Source organism: Melospiza georgiana, chromosome 18 (genome assembly GCF_028018845.1).
Source record: "Melospiza georgiana isolate bMelGeo1 chromosome 18, bMelGeo1.pri, whole genome shotgun sequence".
NCBI classification, from domain to species: Eukaryota; Metazoa; Chordata; class Aves; order Passeriformes; family Passerellidae; genus Melospiza; species Melospiza georgiana.
Genome location: NC_080447.1, coordinates 488,104 through 512,487, shown reverse-complemented (window position 1 = coordinate 512,487; position 24,384 = coordinate 488,104). Strand labels below are relative to the sequence as shown.

Below are 24,384 nucleotides of genomic sequence, written 5' to 3'. Positions count from 1 at the left end.
GCTCGCTGGATGAGTTTATTAGTGCATAGGTTAGAGATTTACTCCCTCCGACCTCCAAACAAAGAGGTCCACGTGAAAAGGTCTGTTTTGCTTTAAAACAAACTCATTGAGGCAGCTGTTCAACAAGAAGTAAAAACTGTGGAGTAGCCTATTCCAATTTCTGGTCTTGATGGGCAATTACTGCATTACAGAGAGAAAAATTCAACAGGACAGGATTCTGAGGGTCAGTTTACATAACCAGCTGGAAAACACCAGGAGTGATTTCCCCCCATCTAATTTGCATATCTGTATAAATAATATTTACTGATAAAAATCTAGAAAACTACAGAATAAAAGACATTTACCTAGAATGGTCATTAAGGCAACCAATCCTTCCTTACTTTGCATGTAAACTTCCTCCCAAACATCCGTGAGCATTCTGGACTCAGAGGTAAAAGAAATTTGTTCATTGTTGAAGCCGAATTTTCCAAGCGACTTCTTTATGGCTGACTTGTAAAGAGATCAATAATAATAATAACAATATTTGTTTTCTTCTTCAAACATGCTTGACATCTGAATAGCTCCAGCATATTCACAGTATACCTGGACAGCAAAGCAGGAATATTCATACATACAAGAGGAACTGTAAACTTTGCTGAATTTTATGAAGCCTGAATTCTCCCTTACTGAGTAACTTTGATCTCAGACACTTTCAACAAAACCCAAGTTTAAGGATTCTAAACTGGTAGGACCGAGTTACTGCAGGCAACATGAGAGCTGAATATCTGAACACATTGATGAGCACAGTTTCAGACTATGTTTAAAAAGGCACAAATCATCCTCTCCTCTCCTTCTCTTAGAGTGTAAATATATCTACATATCTACATGGATATGCTTAAACAACGAGGAGTCACAAACCCAAGTTACAAATATCTTACACGCAAAAATACAAAAATAACCTGTAACACTAAATGCAGTTATTTGGGTACGTTTGAATTCTTTGAAGTGGTGCAAGCTGGCATTACAAAGGCATGTGTACACCAAAACACTTCATCCATGTTATAGCCACACACATTTCATAACAAATCAGTGTCTTAGTTTGTGTTAAGTTTCAGATCTTCTGGGGGAGCTCATCCCCCTGTGCTGTATTCATACATCAACATTAGCAAACTCCAGAACAAGAAAACTTGATTTGGCTTTACAAAGTCTTTTTTGTCATATTCATGTAAGCAGTAAGGCTAAACTGATCCATCAGTTTCCTTTGCACAAGAACTACCTGTAAAATTACCTGCCCAAGTGCAAATTCAGCATTTCAGAGCTGTGTGCTTTTACCAGAAATGCTGCAACTAACTTTTTATGAACCATGAAGGAAGCATTTAAAGCAGTTAACCTTGACAGAAAAATAAAAAACCTGGCAAGTGTAAAAAAGCTTTTTTTCGTTTTTCTTCTCAAGTAATGCACTAGGCAGTTAAAGGAGTAGTCCTGTCAGGGTAAGATATTTTAGCACTTGTCGGAGAAAAAGCACAAGGTTTAAATAGGTTAAGGTGACTAAATAATTAATACACTTAAACACAAGGCTACATCTCATAAAAATATTCACAAGAGTGCTAACAAAGGCAGCACTGGCAAGGTACTTAAAGTCATGATTAGAGTTAGGTTAGCAATAGGAAAAAAAGCCAAACACTCAAAACTCAATAGTCTCTCAACTCCCTACTGCAACTGTAACACTGAGATGTGAAAAAACCCAAAGTTATTTAGTTCAAAACCAAGTTTCAGTCTCACAAGTGTCTAGTTTATGCTGTAAAATCCATACACCCCCTGGTACATTCTGATCTTCATTTGTGAGTAAACATTAAGAGTGATTCTGCTTTCACTTTTAGCCGTTAGTGACAGGTCATCATGGTAAGGCATCAAATGTGGAAAAGGTTTGATTTCACTGGAGATGTTCTGGAGTTCCTCAAGGCTGGTAACTCTTGGAATGTGCTTGCTAGGACAGAGTTGTTGCTAGGATAATTCCAAGTATCAGAAGCAGTACAGTTACACATATTATTATGAACATCAATTTCTGCAGGGAAAAGAGAGAAAAGTTAACACTGAAATACTTTGCCAGAACAGAATCAAACACATTCAGAGCCACAGCAAGACTGACAGCCAGGCTGAGTGCTGGGATTTTCTTTCTAAGGAGAAATCACTGCTGTGATTTCCTGTTTCTAACACACATGTAACCACAGTCACAAGACAGAGCATCTGTGCAACATTTCCCTATTTTCCTTTCCAGAATACTGGCTATTACTCATGCCCAACTTCTGTAAACATCATGACAAACAGATGTAGGTCAGCTCTAAGTAGCTGCTCACTGCCACCCTCCCTGGATAAATATTTGCAGCCTGCTCAGGCCCTGACAGCTGCACCCTGAGTGGAACTCACCACAAGGTCACTGAAACTGTGCAGGCTTAGCTCAGAGGAGCTGCAGGGGTTAAAAAGGAGACATGCTTCTGTGCAAATCAGGGAGTGATGGGGCAGGCGTTCCTGACTGCAGGCGATGACAGTGCATTCTGCCCCCCTCCCACAAACCAGAGCTCAGCCCCAGACCACAAACCTGGGTGTTAAAGGGTGTTAGTACAGACATGTGAATTTCTGGTGAGCTGTCTGAACTGGGCCCTGCCCCTGGTGCAGCTCAGAGACTGGGCATGCTGCAGCTGCATTTGCTGCACCCACCCACAGCAGGGAGCTGCTGCTGCCTGCTCAGCCTGGGAGCACTGTCTGGATGGGAAATGGGACTTTACTGCAGAGAAACGTGGGCACCGAGACAAATCCCATGTCCCAAACACATTGCTATGTCCCACTGCTCCATTCAGGCTAGCATTAATAAACAGTTCCAAAGTGAGAAACTGAAGATGCTCTCCAAGCCATAATAGCCAATTTCATGGCTGCAGACATCTACTTTTTAAAAACTCTGTTTAAAACCACAGAAACCCCCACGGGGGTCACCACCACAGGCCCTGCAGGGTGACAGAGCAGGGCCACAGGGCACTGGGCACAGGAAGGGTGAGCAGAAGGAGACAGAGAAAACAAGAGCCAAATTAGAAATTAGTTGATTAGTTACTTACTGCCACAGTGGCAGGAAGCCATGCATGCTGAGGTTATCCAAGCATCACCGAATACCCACAGACAAACCAATTATTAGAGCTACTATGGCAATCAACACCACTGACACAATGATAATTATCACCATTTTCTGTCAAAAAAACAAGGCAGTGTAAATATTAGGCACATTAACACTTGCATTTACGTTCAATTTTTCAAGCAGTTTTTAGATCCACAAGCACTTTCATTAAAGCCTCCCATATTCTTAAATTGAGATAAAATTATCTGTATAATCTTGCAAATATTAGAATTAAGGTTTCTAAACAGGTAAACTCGTGTGATTAATGCCTGTACAGTTATCAGAGATGACACAAGCCCCATTTACATAGACATTAAGTGGGCTCTTTGAACACTTCTGAAAAGATCTTTTATACAGGATCAGGCGTGTTATCTCTGGGTGGATCTCTATCTATAGAAAATGAATTATTCCCTCAAATCCAGCTCACCAGAACGAGCCTCACCCAACTGCACAGCACATCAAAAGGGGAAATTAGAATGCAAAAATAAACTACTTAGTAGTCTGATATCAGAATATATTATTGGTGGCTGATGGGAAGAAAGATACTGAAACAAAGCAAGTGCCCTGGAAAATGCCAGAACCTTCCTTTGAACTCAGGTCCTCCACAAATTCAGTATTATGGCACAATGCCACACCCCTTCCACAGGGAAGATTCCCCTAATTTATCTGAAATCATTAAAAATCAAAGCAGAATTTTTAAAAAATAAGCCTATTCAGCAAAATCACTTTTAATTTTTTCTGCTAGCAAATGGATTTTATAGCTTTAAATTCAGGTAAATTCACTTGTGATAAACAGCCAGAAACTTTTAAGGTTATTTAGAATCTGAATAACTTAAGGTATTGTGAAAGCTGATAAGAAAAAGATGGGAATTTATCCACCGAAATAATACATTAATTCTTCTTTTGGGGTTTTTACACTCTGTAATAGCAGTTCTGAGTGGGAAACTGTGAACACGCCCTTAGCTGTGCATGATGTGTTCTCACAGTCCCAGAAGTGTCTGTCCTCTGCTGGTATTATACATTTTCAGTATTAACTACAGCAGTCATTCACACTGGAAATGCTGCTGTGCTAAATTAAAACAGTGCCTAGCACAATGACAGAAAGACAACATACCCTGCGTGCTTTGCTTTGATATTTAACTGCCTTCTTTGTCTCTTCTTTTGCATGCTCCACATAGTCTGTGGCATTCATCACGTTCTTCTCTATGTTGTTGATCATTTCTCCCTTAAAATGAGATTTTGAAGGAAAACCAGGTTATTGGAATGACAGATCTTTGTTTAATCAATCTAAAGGAAAGGCTCTAGAACATCAAGAACTACTTTCACAATCGATGATGCACATACTGGGGATGGCATGTGTTCTGTGTGGCATGTGAAGGAAAAAGGGAATGAGAAGCAAGGGCTGCCAGCTGTGAGGAACCAGGAATGCTCACGGGCAGGGCAGGGAGTTTCTCCCTGTGCAGGAGCAGAGGTGAGCACCTGCAAACACCCCTGGTGTGCAGGGAGGGAGGCAGGGCAGGCTCAGCAGCCACAGCTGGGTGGCACACGGGGATCAGAGGGACAGGAGGACACTCCCTGCCTCCAGAGGTCCCACAGCTCTCTGGGAGCACACACACGTGAGCTGCTCAGGGACTGGGTGTCAGGGCACGACAAACTCAAACTGATTATGAGCAACGGCGATTGGCAGTGAAATGGAGGACTGGTGAGGGATGACAGTGAGTCTGTTACCTGGGTCTCTGTCCAGCAGAAGAAATAATCAGCAGCATAAACAGCAAAGCATTACAGAATGATACACAAGTAACTTCTGTTCGTGTGTAATTCAAAAGAAACCTGCTACCAATTTCTCTTGGCTGAATATTTAATATCAAAGCAAAAAAGGACTTGTAGAACAAAACCCAATTACCAAGAACAGGCAAGCTCCTCTAACTTGCTTTTCAGGCAAGTTTCTCTTTAACACTATTCTTTTCACTTTCCTGCAGAAGTCAAACCATTTCAAGATCAAGGTTAAGAATACTTTTGGTGGATAGTTGGTACTTAAAGACTAAAAGTAGAACAGATTTATGTACATGTCAAGACAAAGGCTATGAATACAAGAGATGACTTGAAGGACTTGTCAAGCCCTTTACATTCACATTGGTGAACACAGAGCTGCACTTCTGCAAGAGGTGCAAGGTGCACACAGCCTTGCTGACACACGTGTCATTCCACCGAGGCTGAAAACCCAAAATCCCCAAGGAATTAACAATGTTCCACAAGATAGTTTTTCTTACTTAAACATGCCCAGAGATGTTCCAGCATATTGCAATTAATCAAATCGAAAAAAATACTAAATATACTGACTGAAAGGCAAGTCTGTGGTCAGTTACTGAAAGCTTAAGGACACTGAGATGGTCAATTTGTCCACAACAAAACAAGGAACCTCCAGTAATTGATTTCCATGTATTTTAATCACAGTCTAGAATCACAGAGTCCCTCTAGACTGCACTATCTGAATCTGATCAGCTGCTCTGCCCGTGGCAGGGGAAGAGCGAGGAGAGCCCAGCCCTGGTGCCCGGGCAGCCGCACGCACCTGTGTCTCCACAAACATGGCCATGTCCATGAAGAGCTCGTGCAGCTCGCGGATGCTGGACTCCAGCTTCATGATGTCCTTGTGCCGGGACTCGATCTCGTTCAGCGCCTGCCGGGTGATCTGCGAGTCTGAAATGATCTGCCACAGGGACACAGGGACAGGCTCAGTGCCAGCACCCTCCAGGAGCCGGGCAGCAGGGCTAGGGCAGGCGGCTGACACACAAATACATACATCAGAAGTGAAAATGGAAGGATTGCCACTCTCTAACATCTCCTCCAGCTCCTCGTCAGTGGTGGTCTTTCCAGCTAGGATAAAGACAACAATTAGCAGGAGAGGCTAATGACAAACTTGAAAAGCACACTTTTTACTTTGAAAAGTAACATTTTCTTGTAATTTGCCAGTTCCCCTGTTAGCATTCCTTGTTTCAGCAATGTATATATTTGTTTCTATAGAGCACATTAAAAAAACCCTTAATTTTAGGCACTTTTTAGGCACTTTCCAATGTAGAGACACTTTCCAAGACACTTTCCACTGTGCTTCAAAGTAAAGTCAGGAGCCTTTCTAAATACTCCCAATAATGAATTGGAAGTAAGTCATATGTGAGTCAGTCCACAAATGATTAAAGCACATGTAACAGCGGCACTGATTTCATGCCAGATGATGTGTCCTTGTGCACAAAAATGGAACCACATAAAAAGAGCTGTTATCCTGTTAGGCATGTTAATTTTGGAATGGCTTTTAATAACACTTGCTGTTTCAGAATGCAGCTTTTCTTGATGCCTCATTTAAAGTTGCAACATTGGAAGTAAATGAAGCAAAGGAAAAAGATAATTTCTTTAATAATTTTCAATCTAAAGGAAATTATTGAATTTTCTCTCTTTTCTTTACAGCTGTTCTGAAAAGAGTAATATCAAGGAGTTTGTGCCATGCAGTAAAACTGTTACTTTTCTCTCATGCCCTGTGAGATGCTGTCCAAGATCTCTGATGCTTTGAACACCAATGAATAAGGAACAAGGGGGCACTACCAATAAATAACTGGTTGGTTTGAACAAGGGGGCACTACCAACAGGTAACTGGTTGGTTTGAACAAGGGGGGCACTACCAATAAATAACTGGTTGGTTTGAACAAGGGGGCACTACCAATAAATAACTGGTTGGTTTGAACAAGGGGGGGCACTACCAATAAATAACTGGTTGGTTTGAACAAGGGGGGCACTACCAACAGGTAACTGGTTGGTTTGAACAAGGGGCACTACCAACAGGTAACTGGTTGGTTTGAACAAGGGGCACTACCAACAGGTAACTGGTTGGTTTTGGGGCACTGGGGTCACTCACTGATCTCCAGCTGCCTCTGGATGCGGCCCTTGCTGCGCTCCCGGAACAGCGTCTGCGTCTCGTTGTACTCGGTCATCACCTCCACAAACTTGTGTGCCAGCACCGAGTGCTGAGGGGACAGACAGGGGGACAGCAGTGAGACGGGGACAGACAGGGGGACAGGGCATCAGGGAGGGACAGCAAGGATGTCAGAAAGGGCCATTTCTGTCACACAATACCAGCTCCACATGACATCTCCCAGTGGCACTCACAGCCCCACAAAGCAGCACAGGAGCTCTGAAATGAGCTCAGAACACTTAAAGTCATTCTCCACAGAACACCCTGACTTTGTTTAAGCTGAAGGGAGCCTACCTGTGTTTTTCTGATCCTGAGGTCCACTGATGTCCGATTGGCATTTTCACCCTGATCAAAGCTCTGCTCAATAGCTGAGAACAAGACAAGTGTACAGAGTCAGTGTCAGCAATTTAACAGCTCAATCACTTTGTAAATATTATTATTCCTTTTTAAAGGTACAAGTTCCCCAGGGACATGGGTAACATTTCAGGGAAGAGGGGTGGCATATATAAGTAAAATTTTAAAATAATTGTGGTAATTGGTAGAGATCTTTAAACACAGTAACTGCTTCAATCATACTCTTAACATTACACTGGAAAATTTTTAAAAGGTGTCATTTTGCAGTTAAAGTTAAGCTTCTTCCAAAATATCATCTCCCCAAAAAGCACTTCAGCTGCAGAAGACATTTCTCTATGGAGGAATTACTTTGTATTGTCATTGTCTAGGTTATTTCTGAAAGAAAGGAGTTTTACTTGTCCTCACAACTTACCCTTTAACCTGGCCCGGATTTTATTAGCAATTTTCTTGATTTCCTCATTTAGTTCTTCGAGTTCTTCCTTTGTTCCTTTAAAAAATATATTTTTGAACCGTTAATGATTGATTATAGTAAGTCAGCAAGTCTACAAATCCACCTTGCAATCTCAGAATTTCATTCAGTACAACTCCCAAGTACTTTACTGTTTTTTGTAACAGCAACCATCAGGGGCTTGCTTCTCATGACAGGCTTACACCTGGGCAATATGATTATTACCAAATCTTCAACTAAACCAGGTGACAAACAGTTTTGTTAACACTTTCAGGGTAATGTCAGTTTGCTAGTTGAAAGTTAAATGCTCCTGAGCTGTAAGTGCAGGTGAAAGCAGGGATTTCTCTCCCCTTTTCTACGAGTTCTGGGTACCATGTGTGCACTGCTTTAACCCTCAGTGACATGTCTGTGCCAGGCACCACCTGGGACATTCTGAGGCCTGCACCAGAGCATTCCGGGAGCTGTGCACGTCCTCAAGAACACAGAGAGCTGTGCATATCCCCAGGAACACACACTGCTCACAGGTGCTGCCATGCAACAGTCAGGTGGGCCCTGGTCAAACCTGAGACCCTGAAAAAGCAGCTGTAAGATCGGCTGTGGGAATGAAAACAAACACCAAGGAAAACAAACACCAAGGAAAACAGGATAAAATAACACCCCAAATTCAGTTTCCACCACTGAGATGGAGTCACAAGATAAATGGCAAGGCAGCATTGCAACATTCACACAACAAACACCTCAGCATCTTTTGTTCCCTTTTCTCTGAGCCCTGCCCAGGAGCACAGACAAGGGCTGGGCCAGGGCCATAGTCTGGGCAGGGGCCCTGAACTTCCCAGTTCTGTGCTGGGAAAGCACAACTGCACTTCCAGCTTTGGGGTAAGGCCTCTAAAAATGGGGCTGCACGTGGAACTGCAAGTTCTGCAGTGGAACTGCACGTGGAACTGCCAGCACTGCAGCAGCAGCTGGCCCTGGTGCCACACAGGAATAAAGATCTGACAGCACAAGCTGCAGCTGACAGCTTCAGCATTTCCACAGATTAGAAGAAACCTAAGCAGCCTCTCTGCTTCAGAAGGAAAACAGCCATATTAAACTGAGTTTTGGTCTAGGAAAGGTTTGGATGATGCAAGAAATATTCTGAACGCACATTTTTTCAAATGAGACTTTAAAAAGGTCAAAATAAACAAATGAAAGTATTAATTCAATATAAAAATGAAAATGTTTACTTAGTGTTACATTTTGCATCCTGACCATCTGAAGTTCTATTCCTACGGACAGCTAAAATAAGCAAACAATATTTCAGAATATCTTGCCACACATATGTGATATCTTTACAATTATTACTCACTTCCTTCAGGATTTGGTGCTGACAGGATAATGCTGTGCTGCTTCTTCACTTCTTCCACATTTTGTGCTATTTTTGCTATGTTATTTCTGATTTCCTCAACCTAGAGGAAGGAAATATGACAAAGAAGACATTAGAAAAATTTAGGGCCAATATTTTTTAAAAAACAAACAAACAAAAAAACCCTGCTAATAAAACCCAAGCTATTTCATCTGTAAGTAGCAGAGAAAGAAATCCCAGCAGAAGTGTCAACATTTAAACAGTCTGTAATTAATTTTTTTAAACTAAAACCCAGTATTGGTAATAGCAAATATATTCTGAATGGCCAAAAAACTTAAGTGCTAATATTCCTAATAAACAACAATTTTAAAATTTCATTAGCAAATTTCTTGTTGACAGGGAATTAAAAACATTTCTCTGCAATAAACACAGAAAATACCCTGAAATAAACTAACAAAGCATTACCAACATTTGTTTTGGCATACAATTACCAACCATACAGGGGAGGATGTGTAGATGAATTGTTCAACCTCATTACTGAAATTAAAAGGCACAGAGAAGAAACAGTCAGTCTTCAATCCATGGTGAAAACTGTAATTTTACCTGTTGGAAGAAGTCATCCATAAAATGGTCTTTCTCGATGATAACTGTCTCCCCATCTTCATTTCCTTTATACTGTAAAAGACAACAAACACAAATCTGTGACACCGACCCCAGGACATGCTCGGAGGAAACCACAGCCCTGCCACTCTGCTGCTCACACACATCTCCATCAGCAGCCCTCCAAGCCAGGGAGGTTTGCCTTTGCTGAGGGCTGTAATCTAAAAACAAACAAGCAGAGAGGCCCCAGGAGTCAAGTGACTCCTGGAGAGCAGGGACTGAGTGCTGGGCAGCCCCAGTGAAATGCACCGCACCAGAAACGAACCCCTGACCTGGCTGGGGAACCCAGGCTCTGCCACCCCACACCAGGGCAGCCCCAGCACCAGAAACGAACCCCTGACCTGGCTGAGGAACCCAGGCTCTGCCCCATTCCCCAGTCCAACCCACGGGCTTCAGCTTCTATCACAGGAAAACACACAATTCATGTGCATCATAGCAGGGAAAGAGTTCAAGCTTCTCTCCTTCCAGTCCCTCCTGGAGCACAGACTGTTTGAAGTGCAGTGGGTCAAAATTAGAACAGAATATTAGCCTTAGCATACAGTCAACAGGTTATCTGTTAGGAAAAATAAACTACGAGATAATTGTCATTAAGGGACTTTCATTACAAGTCACCTTTCTTTTCTTACAAGGCCATCTGATCTCCTAACACCCACTTTCTGCTCCTCACCTCTGATCCTATTACCCAAGAAGTTTAGTTCTGGTTTTCTTAAATTACAGGAGATACGCATTGTTTGCATGACAATTCTGCAATCTAATCCCGTGTCAAACACTGCCATTATCTTATAAAGAAGTTACTGTCAATTAACACAATCTAGGAGTGGCCCAACCCTCAGGGAGAAGTTACAGACTCGGTGCCAGCTCCTCTCCCACAAACTCAGGGAATGCATAAAGCCCCGGGGCAGAGCCCATCTGGGTTTGTGCTGGGGAAACAAAGATGCCCCAGGAGAAATCCAGGGAGGAGATGTCACTGCCCTCCTGGACCAACCACCAGGGCTGGCTGCCGCTCATGTTGGGGAGATAACGCCACAACTCAAATTATCTGTCCTTACAGATTGCCATCAATTAACAGCCTTGCTCAACACAACTAAGGGAGGAAGTCTGTGCCCCAAGGAAGTCAGCCACGACTTTACCATTCCAAGACTGCACTGCTACCAAGCCACATGCTCCAAGTTAATGTTTAAAAAGGAGCTACATTTTAAAGACATTTAATTATCTATGCAAAAGGACTATTTATGTTTATATTTACTGATAAAGGATAATTTTTCTGCTTGTTCATAACTGCATCCTATATTTAGCAATCTGGACTAAAAATAATGAAAATAGCACCTAGTAAGGGATTCCGAATGTCAGCTTTTAGTAAACCATGTAACACCTGAGTGAATCCTGACTGAATGAAAGACAGCAATGTGACTCAGAAACGTGTCTGGAGATCTCAGCTGGGAGGCAGCTGACCATGACTCCCAGCCCACAGCCTGTGCCGTGTGTGTTCCACTGTCCCACTTGGTGGCAGCGATACCACTGACAGATCAATTTGTTCAAGGATTTATGGACAGCCTACCTCAGTCGGCAGCACTTGAGACACCTGAGGAATTCGTCAACCTCTGTTTTCTGTATTGTTAAATCATCTCTTACCTAAAATACAGCTCATTTGCTGACTCCCTTCAACTGATGGGCTTTTGTGCCTCTTCTGACAAGCACACCAGTGACCAAGAACTCACTTTTATCAGAGTTTAGCAGAAACACACTGCTCTCCCCGGACTTCACCTCCCCAGTACAAGCAGTATCACCAGAAGCTGATAAAAAGTTTCACGTCAATGCCAAGAGCAATCTAATAAACTCTGTTTGCAGCTCATACCTTGACCTTGGGACTCAAAGTCTGGGACACAAGCTCCATAAACACTCAGAGACTGAGAAATCCACCCAGCCCCAGCAGGGGTTGGTGCTGCTGTGGCTGGCACAGGGTTAACTCTCTCCCCAGCAGCGGCATGGGCTGGGTTTGGGCTGGCTTTGGGATTTGTGCAGGGCTGATGGCACAGGGATGCTGCAGTTGTACACCTACAGAGGCCGGGCCTTTCCTGCTCCCCTCCAAGGGGCTGGGGGGCACAGGTGGGAGCAGCTGTCCCCAGGTGACCCAAGGGACACTGCAGAGCACAGGGCATCATGCTCAGCGCATGAAGCTGCAGCAGGAAGGAAGGGGGGCACCTCTAAGGTTTGGGCATTGTCCTCCCCAGCCACTGTTATGTGTGACATAACACATAACAGTGTTATGCCACTTTTATGCCCATTGGAAGTAGGAAGGAGCTCCTTTTCCTGCTTTGCTTGCGTGCAGCTTTTGCTTTACCAATTAAACTGCCTTTACTGACAATCCATGAGTTCTCTCCCTTCTGCAATTCTGCCCCATCCCACCAGGGTGAGAGTGAGAAAGCAGCCGTGTGCTGCTCTGGCTGCCAGCAGGGTTAAACTACAGAAATCCTCACCAATGTCATGAAATTCTAATCAATGTCATTTTCAGCTCCAAGCAGAAACTATGCTGATGGTTTATGAATCTCTGTCACTTCCACTACCTTACAGAACTGCAGAAATAACTCAGGCTGAGGATCTCTTTGCAATGACTGACCTCTGGAACTGGAAACAGCTTTTGACTGAAAAACGTGACTCCCACTTGCCCTTGAAGTTGCGTCCAAGGTTGGCAGTTTCTCAGAGCAGATCATGTGCAGATCCCTCCTGTGGCAGGCTGCTGACCATTCTCCTGGGGAACCAGCCCGCAGGAGTACCCTATGCACAGTTACAGCCTCCCCCAGAGCATCCTGGCCCCAGGAGTACCTCACCCAGAGCCACAGCCCTGTGAACCCAGAAACCTTCCTGCACCCGGCAGCCAGAGGGCCAGCAGGGCTGGGGCAGGTGAATCATTAACAGCCCTGAGCAGCAGGGCTGCTCCAGCCCCAGTGAAGCCCTCACACTGCACCGAGGGCACGGGGCTCATCCTCAGCAGCCCTCACGTCACAGCCTGACTCAGGCAGAAACAGCAGCCGTGCTCTCCTCCTGCTGCAAGCCTCACTGTGTGCTTGTTTCTGCACCACCCAGCTCCCGCAATCCCAGCCTCTGTGACCGAGGCGTTTCGCCTGCTCTGAACGGCTCTGGGAGCACTGAGAGACTGGCCGAGAAAGTGCTTAGGAAAAATCAGTGTACTTCTGCTCCAGTCACAGGCCCTGCTTAAAAAAGCTGCAGTCAGATATGAACTTGTAGAACTCGCTATGTACTACTCATTTTTCAAATAGGAACTTGCTGTGTAAGACTCATTTTTCAAACATTACATGTAACAGATCTTCATTAACACTCATGAGTAAAGAAATATAAAAATCAAGTACTTGAAATGATTCACCTATCAAGCATGAGAAATGGATTCCAGCAGACAGCTCTGCATCCCCTTCAGCACATCACAAGGGGGAAATTTTGGAGCCATGTGGCAATGCAGCCCAAAGCTGAGACCTAACCCAGCACTCTGCCTGAGCAGAGGTTTATGTCTAACCACCTTCTGAAATGACAGAACAACAAGGAAGTATGAATAAGTTTTATTGCCAGACTTTAAAAGGCAGTCTGTTTGCAATACCTGAAGCTAGCTAAACGCGCCCAGCTGAAGGTCTGAACATGGACTGTACAGCTCTTCTAGAGCCCTTTCAGACGGACCTGTGTCTGTGAACAGCAAACCACTCAAGGCTGGGAGCACACCTTCCAATCACAGCTATGTACTACTCATTCTCTTCTTCCCTAAACATCTACTGTAAAACACTGCTGAAAGCAGTGTACTGGATCAGAGAACCTTTTTATCCTACATTTATTGCGCTCAAAATAACTAAAACCAGTCTGGATTTGCTCAATTGTCCCATTAATTGCACTAAAAGACAATTCAAACAGCTTAGAGAAGTTCATTTGGGCCTGCTTAGAGTAATTTAGAAATTACATTAAAATAACGCCCTAAAGTTGAACAATTACAATTATGGTGGCTGTCTTCTCAAAAAGCACATAGTTTACAAAACTTCTCTGAGCCAAGAAAACAAGAGGAAGCAGCATTATCTCAAGGCTATATAATCTGCATGTCATCAACCACTTCTTTCTCTGGCCACTCTTTAACAGCCTAAACATAGTGCCCTAACAAAAATACCTGGCAGTTATGTTAATGTTGTGTCAAGGAACCACAAACACTGATAGGCAGCATTTCTCCCTCTTCCTTGTAATGATCTAGGAAAAACTAACAGCAAAAAGTTTTGCTGGCTGCCCAGTAAAATGCAGGAACACACGAATGAGGAGATGGGAAATGAGAATTTCTGCTCATTCTGAAGGCAATGGTGTGCTCAGTTAGAGCAGGCCAGTGCAGGCTGGGATCTTTGGGACTCCTTGAGCACCAGCGAGGTTCTGGGGGCTGGAGGGAGCTGACCCACCTGGCACAGGTGAGGGGTGCCCAAAGGAGGGAGCTGACCCACCTGGCACAGGTGAGGAGTGCCCAAAGGAGGGAGCTGACCCACCTGGCACAGGTGAGGAGTGCCCAAAGGAGGGAGCTGACCCACCTGGCACAGGTGAGGAGTGCCCAAAGGAACAGGGAAACCCTCATGGTAAGGGAAAGAGGTGAGGCACAGCTATTCCTAAAGACTTTGCAGGCCTAGGCTTGCTGAAAAACCACAATGCCTATGTTCCACTCTTAATGATTAGCCAAATGCAATACAGTGAAACTACATTAATAAACCTAAACGCTTTGGAAACAGGCAAGCAAGAGTTAACACATTATTTCTTTGGATTCGCTATTCCTTTTCAGAGCATCTCATCCATGTGTCAAGCATCTCTGTTCAAAGCATTCATTCTATAGAAGAGAAACCACTTCACAAAATCATTATATTTTTGTTATTTCAGATAAAGAAGATGGAAGCTGCTACTTCAATGAGCTGCCCGTGGAAATGGGAATATCCATCTCCCTTGGATATGCAACTTCACAAAACTTCAGGTCAACTACACACTTCTAATTGTGATGAAACATAGACTAGATCTTCAGTCTTCTTCATTAGAACAAAATGTTTAAGCTGTCCATTAATTCTGCAGTGAAAATGACATTGATGAACACAAGAAGCACTTCAGCAATACTGGCCCATACATATTTAAAAAGCAGCCCACTACAGTAATGTTTTCAGATGTCAAATTCTAAAGCTGCGTTACAAATTCCTCTGTTCAGCTGCATTAAACACTTTTAACGCTGTCAATGGGGGGTGTGGCAGGGTGTGGACTTGGTTTCTTCCATTTACAGAAACACAGAACAGGATTAAGTCTGCGGGTACAGAACTATAAATATAAAGAAATCTGGATCACTACTGGCTGCCTCATCTATCTGGGAAGTGTGCACCAGCATCGAAATCTGGCACGCGTTCCCACAGCCTGGAAAGGGAATAACTATACCTGAAAGAAATGACACTGTTTTTTTGGCATGACTCCAAGACATCATTCCTGGTAGAGAAACTGTAATTTAATAATTCTAAAACTTTTCCAATGCCTATTCACCCTTTCAGAGAGGAAAACAAAGAGACTGGTAATTCCATCACTAGAGATGGAGCTTCCAAAATGTGTTTTATGATCCAGAAGATGAAAGAGCCCCAGACCCGAATGCAGCTCAACACAGCCCAACTTCCACACATACGTGGAGTACTGGAACTATCACAGGAACTCCTGAGCGTTCTCCATTTCCATTCCTTTTCAGGAAAGAAACAAAACAAACCCAAAACAAAAACCCTCCAATATCCTTTTATTCTACCCAAGTCATATCCTGTTGCAGACAGACGGATGGTGCCTGTCCCCAGACTCTCCCTTCTTTTTTAGGATACTGTTTCCAAAGCACAAGTAGGGGAAAGGAAAGGAGCGTATAAACAGAGGCAGCTACCATTTTGTAAACACGCGGAAAATGAGGCTTGCAGAGCGCTTTCCTGCCGCATCACGGCCCGGGAGCCGCCGGGCGGGCCAACCCGCCCCGCCACGGCTCTGGGGCGGCACCACCGGGGAATTCAACGGAATTCGGAGCAATTCAGCGCGATTCAGCGCCGCCCGAGGCGCTCCGCGGCGGCCGGCGAGCAGCGGAGCGGGGCTCGCTCAGGCACCGCGGAGGGCGGCACAGAGCCCGGGATCCCGGCGGGAGCGGGGCCCGCCCGGCCCGCCGTGCCGCCATCCATCCATCCATCCATCCATGCACGCATCCCGCCCGCCCGCCGCCCCGGCCCCGCGCCCACCTCGGCCAGGTCGGCCAGCCGGTCCTTCATCCCCGCGGCGGCCCCGCGGCGCTGCCGCCCTCCGCGCTGCTTCCTCCGCGGGGCCCGCCCGCCTGCCCGCCCGGCCGCCTGCCCACCGCGCACGCTCGGGCCCGCGCCCGCGCCCCGCCCGGCGCCGTGACGTGAGGGACGGGGGCGGGCAGCGGGCACCGAGAGCTACCGAGGAACGGCTACACGGGCACGGCTACATGGGCACGGCTACACGGGCACGGCTACATGGGCACGGCTACATGGGCACAGCTGCATGGACACAAGGAGCGGGCACGGCTACATGGGCACGGCTACATGGGCACGGCTGCATGGGCACGGCGGGCGGGCAGCGGGCACCGACAGCGGGCACGGCTACATGGGCACAAGGAGCGGGCCCGGCTAAATGGGCACGGCGAGCAGGGAGCTGGCACGGGGAGCCGGCAGCGGGCACGATGGAGCGGGCATAACGGACCGGTCACGGCGAGCAGTCCAGCCCCGCAGAACGGGCACGATGGAGCGGGCACGGCGGGCAGTCCGCAATTATTCTGCTGATTACCTTCGGATCTCACAGACTAATCTAGGCAGTGATCTAACACCAATGAAGTGTTTTGCTGCCTTTGCTGAATGGGTTATCTGGAGCAGGTGTTTTGTGCATCCTCTGAACTGAACGCTTAATTATCCATGCCGATAAAACAGCTGCTAAAAACTAGATTCCACGTGGTAATTTATCTTTTTAACAGTGAAATAAGTGTTTGCCAAAAGTTCAAATGCTATGATAATGGAATTTTTAATTATTCCAAATTTAAAGTACTAGATAGCTTGCAGGGAAAAAGTAGTTCACTAATAAATTTGTTACAATATTAAGAAATAACTAAAGCACATACACAGTGTTACATACACAGTTACAGATTGCTTTTCTCCCCATGTTTATATCCTTTAAAACTGCCAAACTCCACTAATGTGGCTTTATGGCCTCCTATTTATAAACACATTCGTATTTGTCAGAAGGAGAGGTGGAATTCACAAGGGTTTTACCAGGACAGCATTGTGCTGAGAAATATAAAAGATGAGTTGCATATTCTGAAAAAATAATCCTGACACCTAGAGGCGCTCAGCAAAAGTGCTAGAAACCACATAAACCCAAGTTCTCTCAAAAAGGGAAGGCAAATTCAACGTGCCAGTGATTTTTCCAAGCAAATCTCATGCAATATTTGAATTGACATTACACTACCTAATAACCAAAAATCACAGCACATGCCAGCCGCTCTTGTAAAGCTTTGTGTGTATTTTGTGTCTATGTCAGAGGAAATTTACAAGAAATAAACTGCATTTGTATGTATCAGCTGCCATGAAATACTTTACTTGTCAATTCCATTCATTCAGATATATGGAAAAACATGCAATTTATTTATTCTAGATTATGGGGACGGCAGCAAAGATAATAAAAGTAATTTAAGTACACTGGATAAAAAAAAATACCAGAGGCCTTAAAAATCAGAGCGAACCCATGACCTTGGTATTTATAGACATATGCAAAACTCGTACGTTCCTTGAAAGTCAGTTTTCAAACAAGTTTTTTTCACTGATGTTTGGACAGAGTTTTGAGATCTTGGAGAACTATTCTAAATGCCAGGCTTCCAGAACAACTTTTGCTTTTATTACTGCACTCTAGTGAATGCAGGTCAGTTTGGATGAGGAATGGAAAATCATGGTCGTGAGGCACAGTGAAGGAAAGCCCCTTAGACCACAGCCCGTTGTACCTGAGAGCTGCTCCGTTAAACCCTCCTGCTGTAAAAGCCTCTTTATTAAAGAGGCTCACTGCCACACTGGAGGCTGTTGAACAATTTATCTAAGTTACTGCATGCTTTTTTTCCCTTTGTCTGTGGAGAGAGCATCACCAGCTGACAGCATGTCCCAGGATGCTATCGATGCAGCGGCTGTGTCACCCGCAGCAGGACAGCTCGGCAGTGACCACAGCTGCCACAGTGCCCAGGAGCTGCTCCTGCCACCAGGGCCGACTGCCCGGCCTGCCCAGTGACCGCTGGCCAGCCAGGAGAGGAGCCCCGAGTGCTGCGGGCAGTGCTGGCCCCTTGCTCTGCGAGGGCCGTGGGGTGCTGGATGTGCCCAACAAGGCCACCAGAGGTGTGGAGAGCGTCCTTGAGGAGCCGTGAGGGAGCTCAGGGGGCACCTCCTGCTCCCCTCAGCGGGCACCAGGGCACCGTCAGCTGGGGCCAGTGCCTCGTGCCTGCCTGCAGCGAGCCCACCACAGGACAGGGCCTCGAGGCCACATACACTTTGGGCATTTGGGAATGCTGTTGGGTTGTGCCGGTACTGGAGGAGGATGCCCTGGGGGTGATGGAGCCACCATCCCTGAGGCACCTGCCAGGATGAGGGGCTGTTTGGGAGGCCGTGCTGGGCAGACATTCAGGCTGGCTGGCCTCACAGGGCCCTGCCCGGTGCCCACGAAGAATCGTAACTCAGCTGTGGGAGATTGTTATGAGAGAAGGAGTTGTAAAAAGTGTGGTCTAGTTATTTTTTAGCGGTTCAGGCTTGTGTGAAAGGCCCGAGGGTTTGTAGGGCAGAGCGTGCACGGGCTGTGGAAGGCAGTGCTCCTTCTCACATCTCCAAACGCTCTGTACCTGCTGCCTTTTGTGTGTTTATCTGTTCCACACTCGCTAAGTCTGCTCACAATTGACCTGAGTTTTGATACAGGAAATGTAAATTCCTTTTAAAAGTCATTATTCTGCTGATTACCTACGGATCTCACGGACTCTAATCTTTTAGGCAGTGATCTAACACCAATGAAGTGTTTTGCTGCCTTTGCTGAATGGGGAGCAGATGTTTTGTGCATCCTCTGAACTGAACGCTTAATTATACATGCTGACTATTCTGCGAGGTGCCCCGCTCGGTGCCATGACCCGCTCGGTGTCCCACTCGGTGCCGTGCCCGGTGCCGTGCCCGGTGCCGTGCTCCGCTCGCCGTCCCACTCGGCGCCATGCCCGCCGCGCTCCCTCATGGCCGCAGCCCGGCCCCGCCTCCCGCCGCCTCCCGCGCGCCGCGCACCACGTGACGCGCGGCCCCGCCCCCGCCCGCGGCCGCGCGGCGTCGCCGTCCGGGTATTTGAACGGCGCTTCCGCCATTTTCCCTGCGCCCGGCACGGAGCGAGGAGTGGGAGAGCCTCAGCGGAGGTACGGGCCCGGCACCGGCCCGGGCTCGGCCCCCCGCGCCCCGCCGCCATCGGGACACGCGTGGCCGCTCTGCAAAGCGCCACCGGCAGGGGCGGCGGTGGCCGTTAGCTCGCGGCTGGGATGGGCTGGGCTGGGCGGCGGGAGGCTGCGCCTGAGGGAGCGTTGCGGCTGCGGGAGCCGAGGCGCGTGGCGGCTTTTCGGCCCCGGGAGCGGGGCGCTGGGAGGGCCGGGGCCGTGCGCGGCTCCGTCCGCGATGGAAGGGCGGGCGCGATGCGCGGGGCGGCGAGCGGGGCCCCGCGGCCCGGGCGGGGGGAGGCGGCGCTGCTCAGTCATGGTGGCTCATGGCGGGGAGCGCGCCCGGCCCGGTGCGCGGGGAGGCCCGGCGGGCGGGCCCCGCTCGGAGCTCCGCGGGACGGGCCGCGGCCTCTCCCGATGGGGCAGCAGCTCCATTGAGCGGCGGGATGCTGGGTCTGGGCGGGCCGGGGGGACTCTCCGCGGATGCGGAGCGGGGCCGGGGCCGGCCGCGGCTCAGCCGCCCTGCCGAGGCCTTGGCCCGGCCCTGGCCCGGCGGGCGCGGGGCGGGCGGAGGCGGCGCCGCCATTGCCGCGCGCGGTGCCGCCACACGCGGGCGGGAGGCGCCGCCCGGGCCGGGCCGGCCGGAGCGCGCCCGGAGCTGGAAACGGCCCCTTCCGGCGGGGCCGCTCCCCGCGCTCGCTCTCACGCTGCCATTTCCCCCGCAGAGCCAGCATGGCCGCCCAAGGAGAGCCACAAGTGCAGTTTAAGGTAAGCGTGCGGCTCGCGGCGTGGCTTTGGGGATTTTTTTCCCCTTCGCTAGAAAAGTAGCATAAAGGACTCTTGAGTGTCGACGTGGATGGTGGGTTTGGTTTCGAAGTGCTGGTCTTCCCTTAATGGGGCGATTTACTGTAGTGTTGGATACAGCACACACAAAAAGAGTCTGTTAACTGTGCCAATATATTCTATTTGCAGTTTAGTCTAATACATTTTAATAAATATTTGCCTACAGAATGATTTTTAAATTTAAGAATTCAAGTGCACTCTAAAAGTGAATTAGAATTAGACTTGCTCGGAATGAATTAGAATAGCATTCTTTCTGTTATGTGCTCATTGTTCAAGTGTTTCAGAAGATAATTTTCTGGTGTATTGAGTGGCTGGTGGGTTGGTGGCTTTTTTTTTGCTATCTTAACAGCTAGAAAGTCCTGAAGACTGCTTCTTTAAGGTTATTTCTTGTGTTTCCTGCAATTCTTGGCTAGTATATTCTAGTTGGTGGGGTTTTGGTTGTAAGATAATGGGTTTCTCTAGCAGATATTTGGATAATTTCCTCTCTAAATCTGGTCACATTCAGGTTGAAAGCCCTAAGCATTCCATTCAGTCTGTTGTAGTTTAGTAGAACCATATTCACAATTCAGTGCAGTTCTTACCTGCAAGGACTGGATAAGACTGACCAGAGTTACATCATGATGGATGGGCTTAACAGATTGGTTCCCACAGGGAAATGCTTCATGGAGAGTTCTGTCTTTGTTTACAGCTCCTTGTAGGAACTAAGCTCTTTGTAGCAGTGAGTAGTATTTGTGCTAGAATGACTGATACATGTCTCAAAATGCATTATTCTGACTTTTGTCCTTTATCTCTCCTCAGCTTGTTCTGGTTGGTGATGGTGGCACTGGTAAAACAACATTTGTAAAGCGTCACTTGACTGGTGAATTTGAAAAGAAGTATGTAGGTATGTCTGAAGAAATATTGAGCTCCAATATCTCACAAATGGAAGTTCAATCCATGACTTGCTAAATGCTTTTTGTTCTTTCCCTAGCAACGCTGGGTGTTGAAGTTCACCCTCTGGTGTTCCATACCAACAGAGGCCCTATTAAATTTAATGTATGGGACACAGCTGGCCAGGAGAAGTTTGGTGGCCTGCGTGATGGCTACTATATCCAAGGTAAGAGCTGTGGGGGGACAGCTCTGTGCCTCTCAGGGCTCAGTGCTTCCTTCTGCCCATGCTGGTCCTGCTGGAAGCTGTCAGTGTGGCTGCAGTGATGAGCTGGTGTAGAACTCCTCAGACTCTTTGTAGAGAGGATAGTGTCCTTTGCCAGACAACATGTGCCAACGTGGGAACCTGGTAGGGTTGTGTTTCAGGGGTTACTGTGGGTTCTGGTATTGGTGGAATGACCAGGTACCACTGGCAGCCTTTGCTGGTTAAGGGGGAACCTTTTCACTGAGCTCAGGCAAGGCCTTGGAACACAAACTCAAAGTTTTCAAGGAAGCTGGACACCTTCATGCCACAGTCTGTGTTTCTGAAAAAGGGCAGTGTTCCTTATTTCTGCTTGGCAAAGATCTGTCCTGTCCTGCTTCACTCACCTGTATCTTTATTATATCTTCTTTTTGTATAATATTCTTGAGTTCCTCAAGAAACTGCTCTGGACAAGAGCATCCTGAGATGTGGACCACTGGCCCTCAGCCGACCTTTAAGCCTTATTAGCATGTCTGAGATGAGTTGAATAGGTGTTAAGTGATTCTGCCAGGTATTTGGGTAAAGCCAAGTCGGCTTCCATAGTCTTGTGTATTCCCATACACGCAATGCCGTGTTCCTCAGTGATACGGCTGAGCTAGTAAAGGCAGCACAGCTGTGAGCTGACACAGCATGGGCTGGGTTCTGTGCACTCCTGCCCTGACCTGGTGAACAGAGCAGCAGCTGTCACAACTGTGATGCTGAGAGGGAAATGTTAATGCAGGTGCTTAACCCTAACGTGGGATGTCTCTGGGTTCCTCTTCTCCATCCTGTGTTGAAAGCAAGTGGTTACACCAGGTGTAACTTGACCTTGCTTCTCTTGCAGCTCAGTGTGCCATCATCATGTTTGATGTAACATCAAGAGTTACTTACAAGAATGTACCTAATTGGCATAGAGATCTGGTACGAGTATGTGAAAATATCCCTATAGTGTTGTGTGGCAACAAAGTGGATATTAAGGACAGAAAAGTGAAGGCAAAATCCATTGTGTTCCATAGGAAGAAGAATCTCCAGGTAAGTCTGGAGGAATCCAGTTGGTTTTGTCTTGGGAGTGCAGCTGGGCTGTGGAGGGTGAATTGGGTGCTCTGCCAGCCTCACATCTGTTGGCTCTTCAAACCAAAATTCAGGGCAGGGGGAGGTGATGATAAGGATGCTCATCACTGGCCTGGAGCAGAAGCTGTGCTAAGTTCTTGAACAACTTGTGTGCATTTGGCTGTAGCTGCTCAGAATCTCACCCCATGGCAGGACTGGGACTACAGTAGATCATGTCACAGGAGTATTGCCTCCTGAAGGTTTTGTCCTGGATGAGATTTGATAACCTTTCAGTTCATAGTTTCTGCCAGAAACTGCTTGTTTCTGGACACTTAAATTGTAGCTGCTTATGAGTATGGAAACAAAAGCCATGCAGTCAAAAAAAGGAAAGGAAGGTAAAAGAGCTGATTATCTTAATGTTCTAAATATTAGAGGGTTTTTAAAATAATGTCTAATGTGTTGTTTTTTCAGTATTATGACATTTCAGCTAAGAGTAACTACAACTTTGAGAAGCCTTTCCTGTGGCTTGCTAGGAAGCTAATTGGAGATCCCAACTTGGAGTTTGTTGCCATGCCTGCGCTTGCACCTCCTGAAGTTGTTATGGACCCAGCACTGGCAGCACAGTATGAGCAGGACTTACAGGTCAGTGACAGGGAACAGCTGCCTGGGAGCTGCTGTCTCACTCAGGGCACAGGCAGCAGAGCAGTTCTGAAGTGTGCCTTCCTTTGTTGCAGATTGCTCAGACCACTGCACTGCCAGATGAAGATGATGACCTGTGAGGGATGAAGCTGGAGCCCAGCGTCAGAAGTCTAGTTTTATAGGCAACTGTCCTGTGATGTTGGTGATGCAGCGTGTTTGCCACTTTATTATCTAGCTGAACAGAACATGTGCTTAATCTTTGGGATGCTGAAAGAGATGAATGGGCTTCGGAGAGTGAATGTGGCAGTTTAAAAAAAAACAAACAAAACAAAATGAAAAAAAAAACCAAAACAAAAAACCTTCATATTTTGGACCTGCATATTTAGCTGTTTTTTGGACTGCAATTACTTCCCCTTTTGAGTTTCAAATACAAGACTGCTGCAGTCACATCAGAGTGTTAAGTGGAAAATCTTGTTTCTGTCATTCCCATTCTTTTGTTTAGGTAATAAAGTTGTATTTCAAGTATCTCCAAGCAAGTGAACTTTCATGCATTGTTAGGAAAACTGTTCAAAGTGTCTTCTGTTCTTCATTTGAGGGTAATACTTGATTGTCTACTACTGCATTTCTCATTCTGTTTTCCTTCCTGCTTCTCATATTAAGCTCCTCTTGCTAATTCTGAGCTAACAGTTACCCTGTCCTTTTTTGTTGGCTGCCAGAGCTGAGGCGTGTGAGGCGAGCTGAACTGCCAGGCAGAGCCCCAGCAGTGAGGGGAGCGTTGGTGCTGCAGGGGTGCAGAGCACAGCCTGCAGTTCTGCCTGCGCGTGCTGCAGCCAGCCCCAGCTCCTCACTGCTGCCTGCAGCTCTGTGTTTCAGCAGCCAGAAGCAAACGGCACCCAGGCCTGTGAGCTGACTTGAGCTGTGTCTTTGCATGGAACAGCAGTAGAGCTATAGCTGGTTAAACCAATCCTAAGCATCTTCAGACTCACTAACCAGAGAACAGCTGTGGTTTGGCCTGAAACGCTCTTGCCTACCCAGTGCTATATTAGCTGGAGCCACAGTGATTTAAACATCTAGACTTTACTGTAACTGCACCAAGTTCTTAATTTGAAACTGGCTTATTACAGCACAAATGGTGGAAAATGTCAACTTTTAACACTACCTTGTAGAGATGAATCTTGGTCAATATTAGTACTGCTAGTAAGCAAAACTTAAGTTTAGGAATTTTTTTTCAGTAGTGTTTGAGTACATGAAGTCTTGAACTCTTCAGTTTTGTATTTTTGGTTTCTTAATAAAGTGGAGCATTTCATTTATTCCTTTTAA

At 46.6% G+C, this 24,384-nt stretch overlaps 2 protein-coding genes across 4 annotated transcripts; one reads left to right on the top strand and one right to left on the bottom strand.

The window, feature by feature from the left end:
• On the bottom strand, positions 1 to 16,261 carry STX2 (syntaxin 2). 3 transcript variants are annotated; one of them, XM_058037090.1, is made up of 11 exons: positions 16,174 to 16,261; positions 9,854 to 9,925; positions 9,254 to 9,353; positions 7,873 to 7,947; positions 7,401 to 7,474; positions 7,050 to 7,158; positions 5,946 to 6,019; positions 5,715 to 5,852; positions 4,260 to 4,370; positions 3,090 to 3,217; positions 1,955 to 2,044 (listed from the first exon to the last, which is right to left on the bottom strand). In XM_058037090.1, the coding sequence occupies exons 1-10, from the start codon at positions 16,201 to 16,203 to the stop codon at positions 3,134 to 3,136; spliced, it is 867 nt and encodes a 288-aa protein (XP_057893073.1). In that variant the 5' UTR covers positions 16,204 to 16,261; the 3' UTR covers positions 1,955 to 2,044; positions 3,090 to 3,133. The 3 variants fall into 3 exon arrangements, 2 of the variants coding, with proteins under 2 accessions (XP_057893074.1, XP_057893073.1); XM_058037091.1 differs by lacking the exon at positions 3,090 to 3,217 and having other exon boundaries at positions 1 to 2,044; XR_009115357.1 differs by lacking the exons at positions 1,955 to 2,044; positions 3,090 to 3,217 and having other exon boundaries at positions 4,287 to 4,370; positions 4,874 to 5,852.
• Positions 16,262 to 19,278: 3,017 nt separating this feature from the next.
• Positions 19,279 to 24,384, top strand: RAN (RAN, member RAS oncogene family). Its single transcript, XM_058037215.1, has 7 exons — positions 19,279 to 19,370; positions 20,111 to 20,153; positions 21,027 to 21,111; positions 21,199 to 21,324; positions 22,220 to 22,407; positions 22,897 to 23,067; positions 23,160 to 24,384. The coding sequence occupies exons 2-7, from the start codon at positions 20,118 to 20,120 to the stop codon at positions 23,202 to 23,204; spliced, it is 651 nt and encodes a 216-aa protein (XP_057893198.1). The 5' UTR covers positions 19,279 to 19,370; positions 20,111 to 20,117; the 3' UTR covers positions 23,205 to 24,384.

What these genes read in the sequence shown, in the direction of transcription:
- RAN (XM_058037215.1), top strand. Translation starts at nt 20,118, where the DNA reads ATGGCCGCCCAAGGAGAGCCACAAGTGCAGTTTAAG. An exon ending in ATTTGAAAAGAAGTATGTAG is followed by an intron (nt 21,112 to 21,198) that starts GTATGTCTGAAG and finishes TTCTTTCCCTAG; the next exon opens with CAACGCTGGGTGTTGAAGTT. An exon ending in TGATGGCTACTATATCCAAG is followed by an intron (nt 21,325 to 22,219) that starts GTAAGAGCTGTG and finishes CTTCTCTTGCAG; the next exon opens with CTCAGTGTGCCATCATCATG.
- STX2 (XM_058037090.1), bottom strand. Translation starts at nt 16,203, where the DNA reads ATGAAGGACCGGCTGGCCGACCTGGCCGAG. An exon ending in AGCACCAAATCCTGAAGGAA is followed by an intron (nt 7,948 to 9,253) that starts GTGAGTAATAAT and finishes TATTTTTTAAAG; the next exon opens with GAACAAAGGAAGAACTCGAA. An exon ending in CCAGAGGCAGCTGGAGATCA is followed by an intron (nt 6,020 to 7,049) that starts GTGAGTGACCCC and finishes TCTTTATCCTAG; the next exon opens with CTGGAAAGACCACCACTGAC.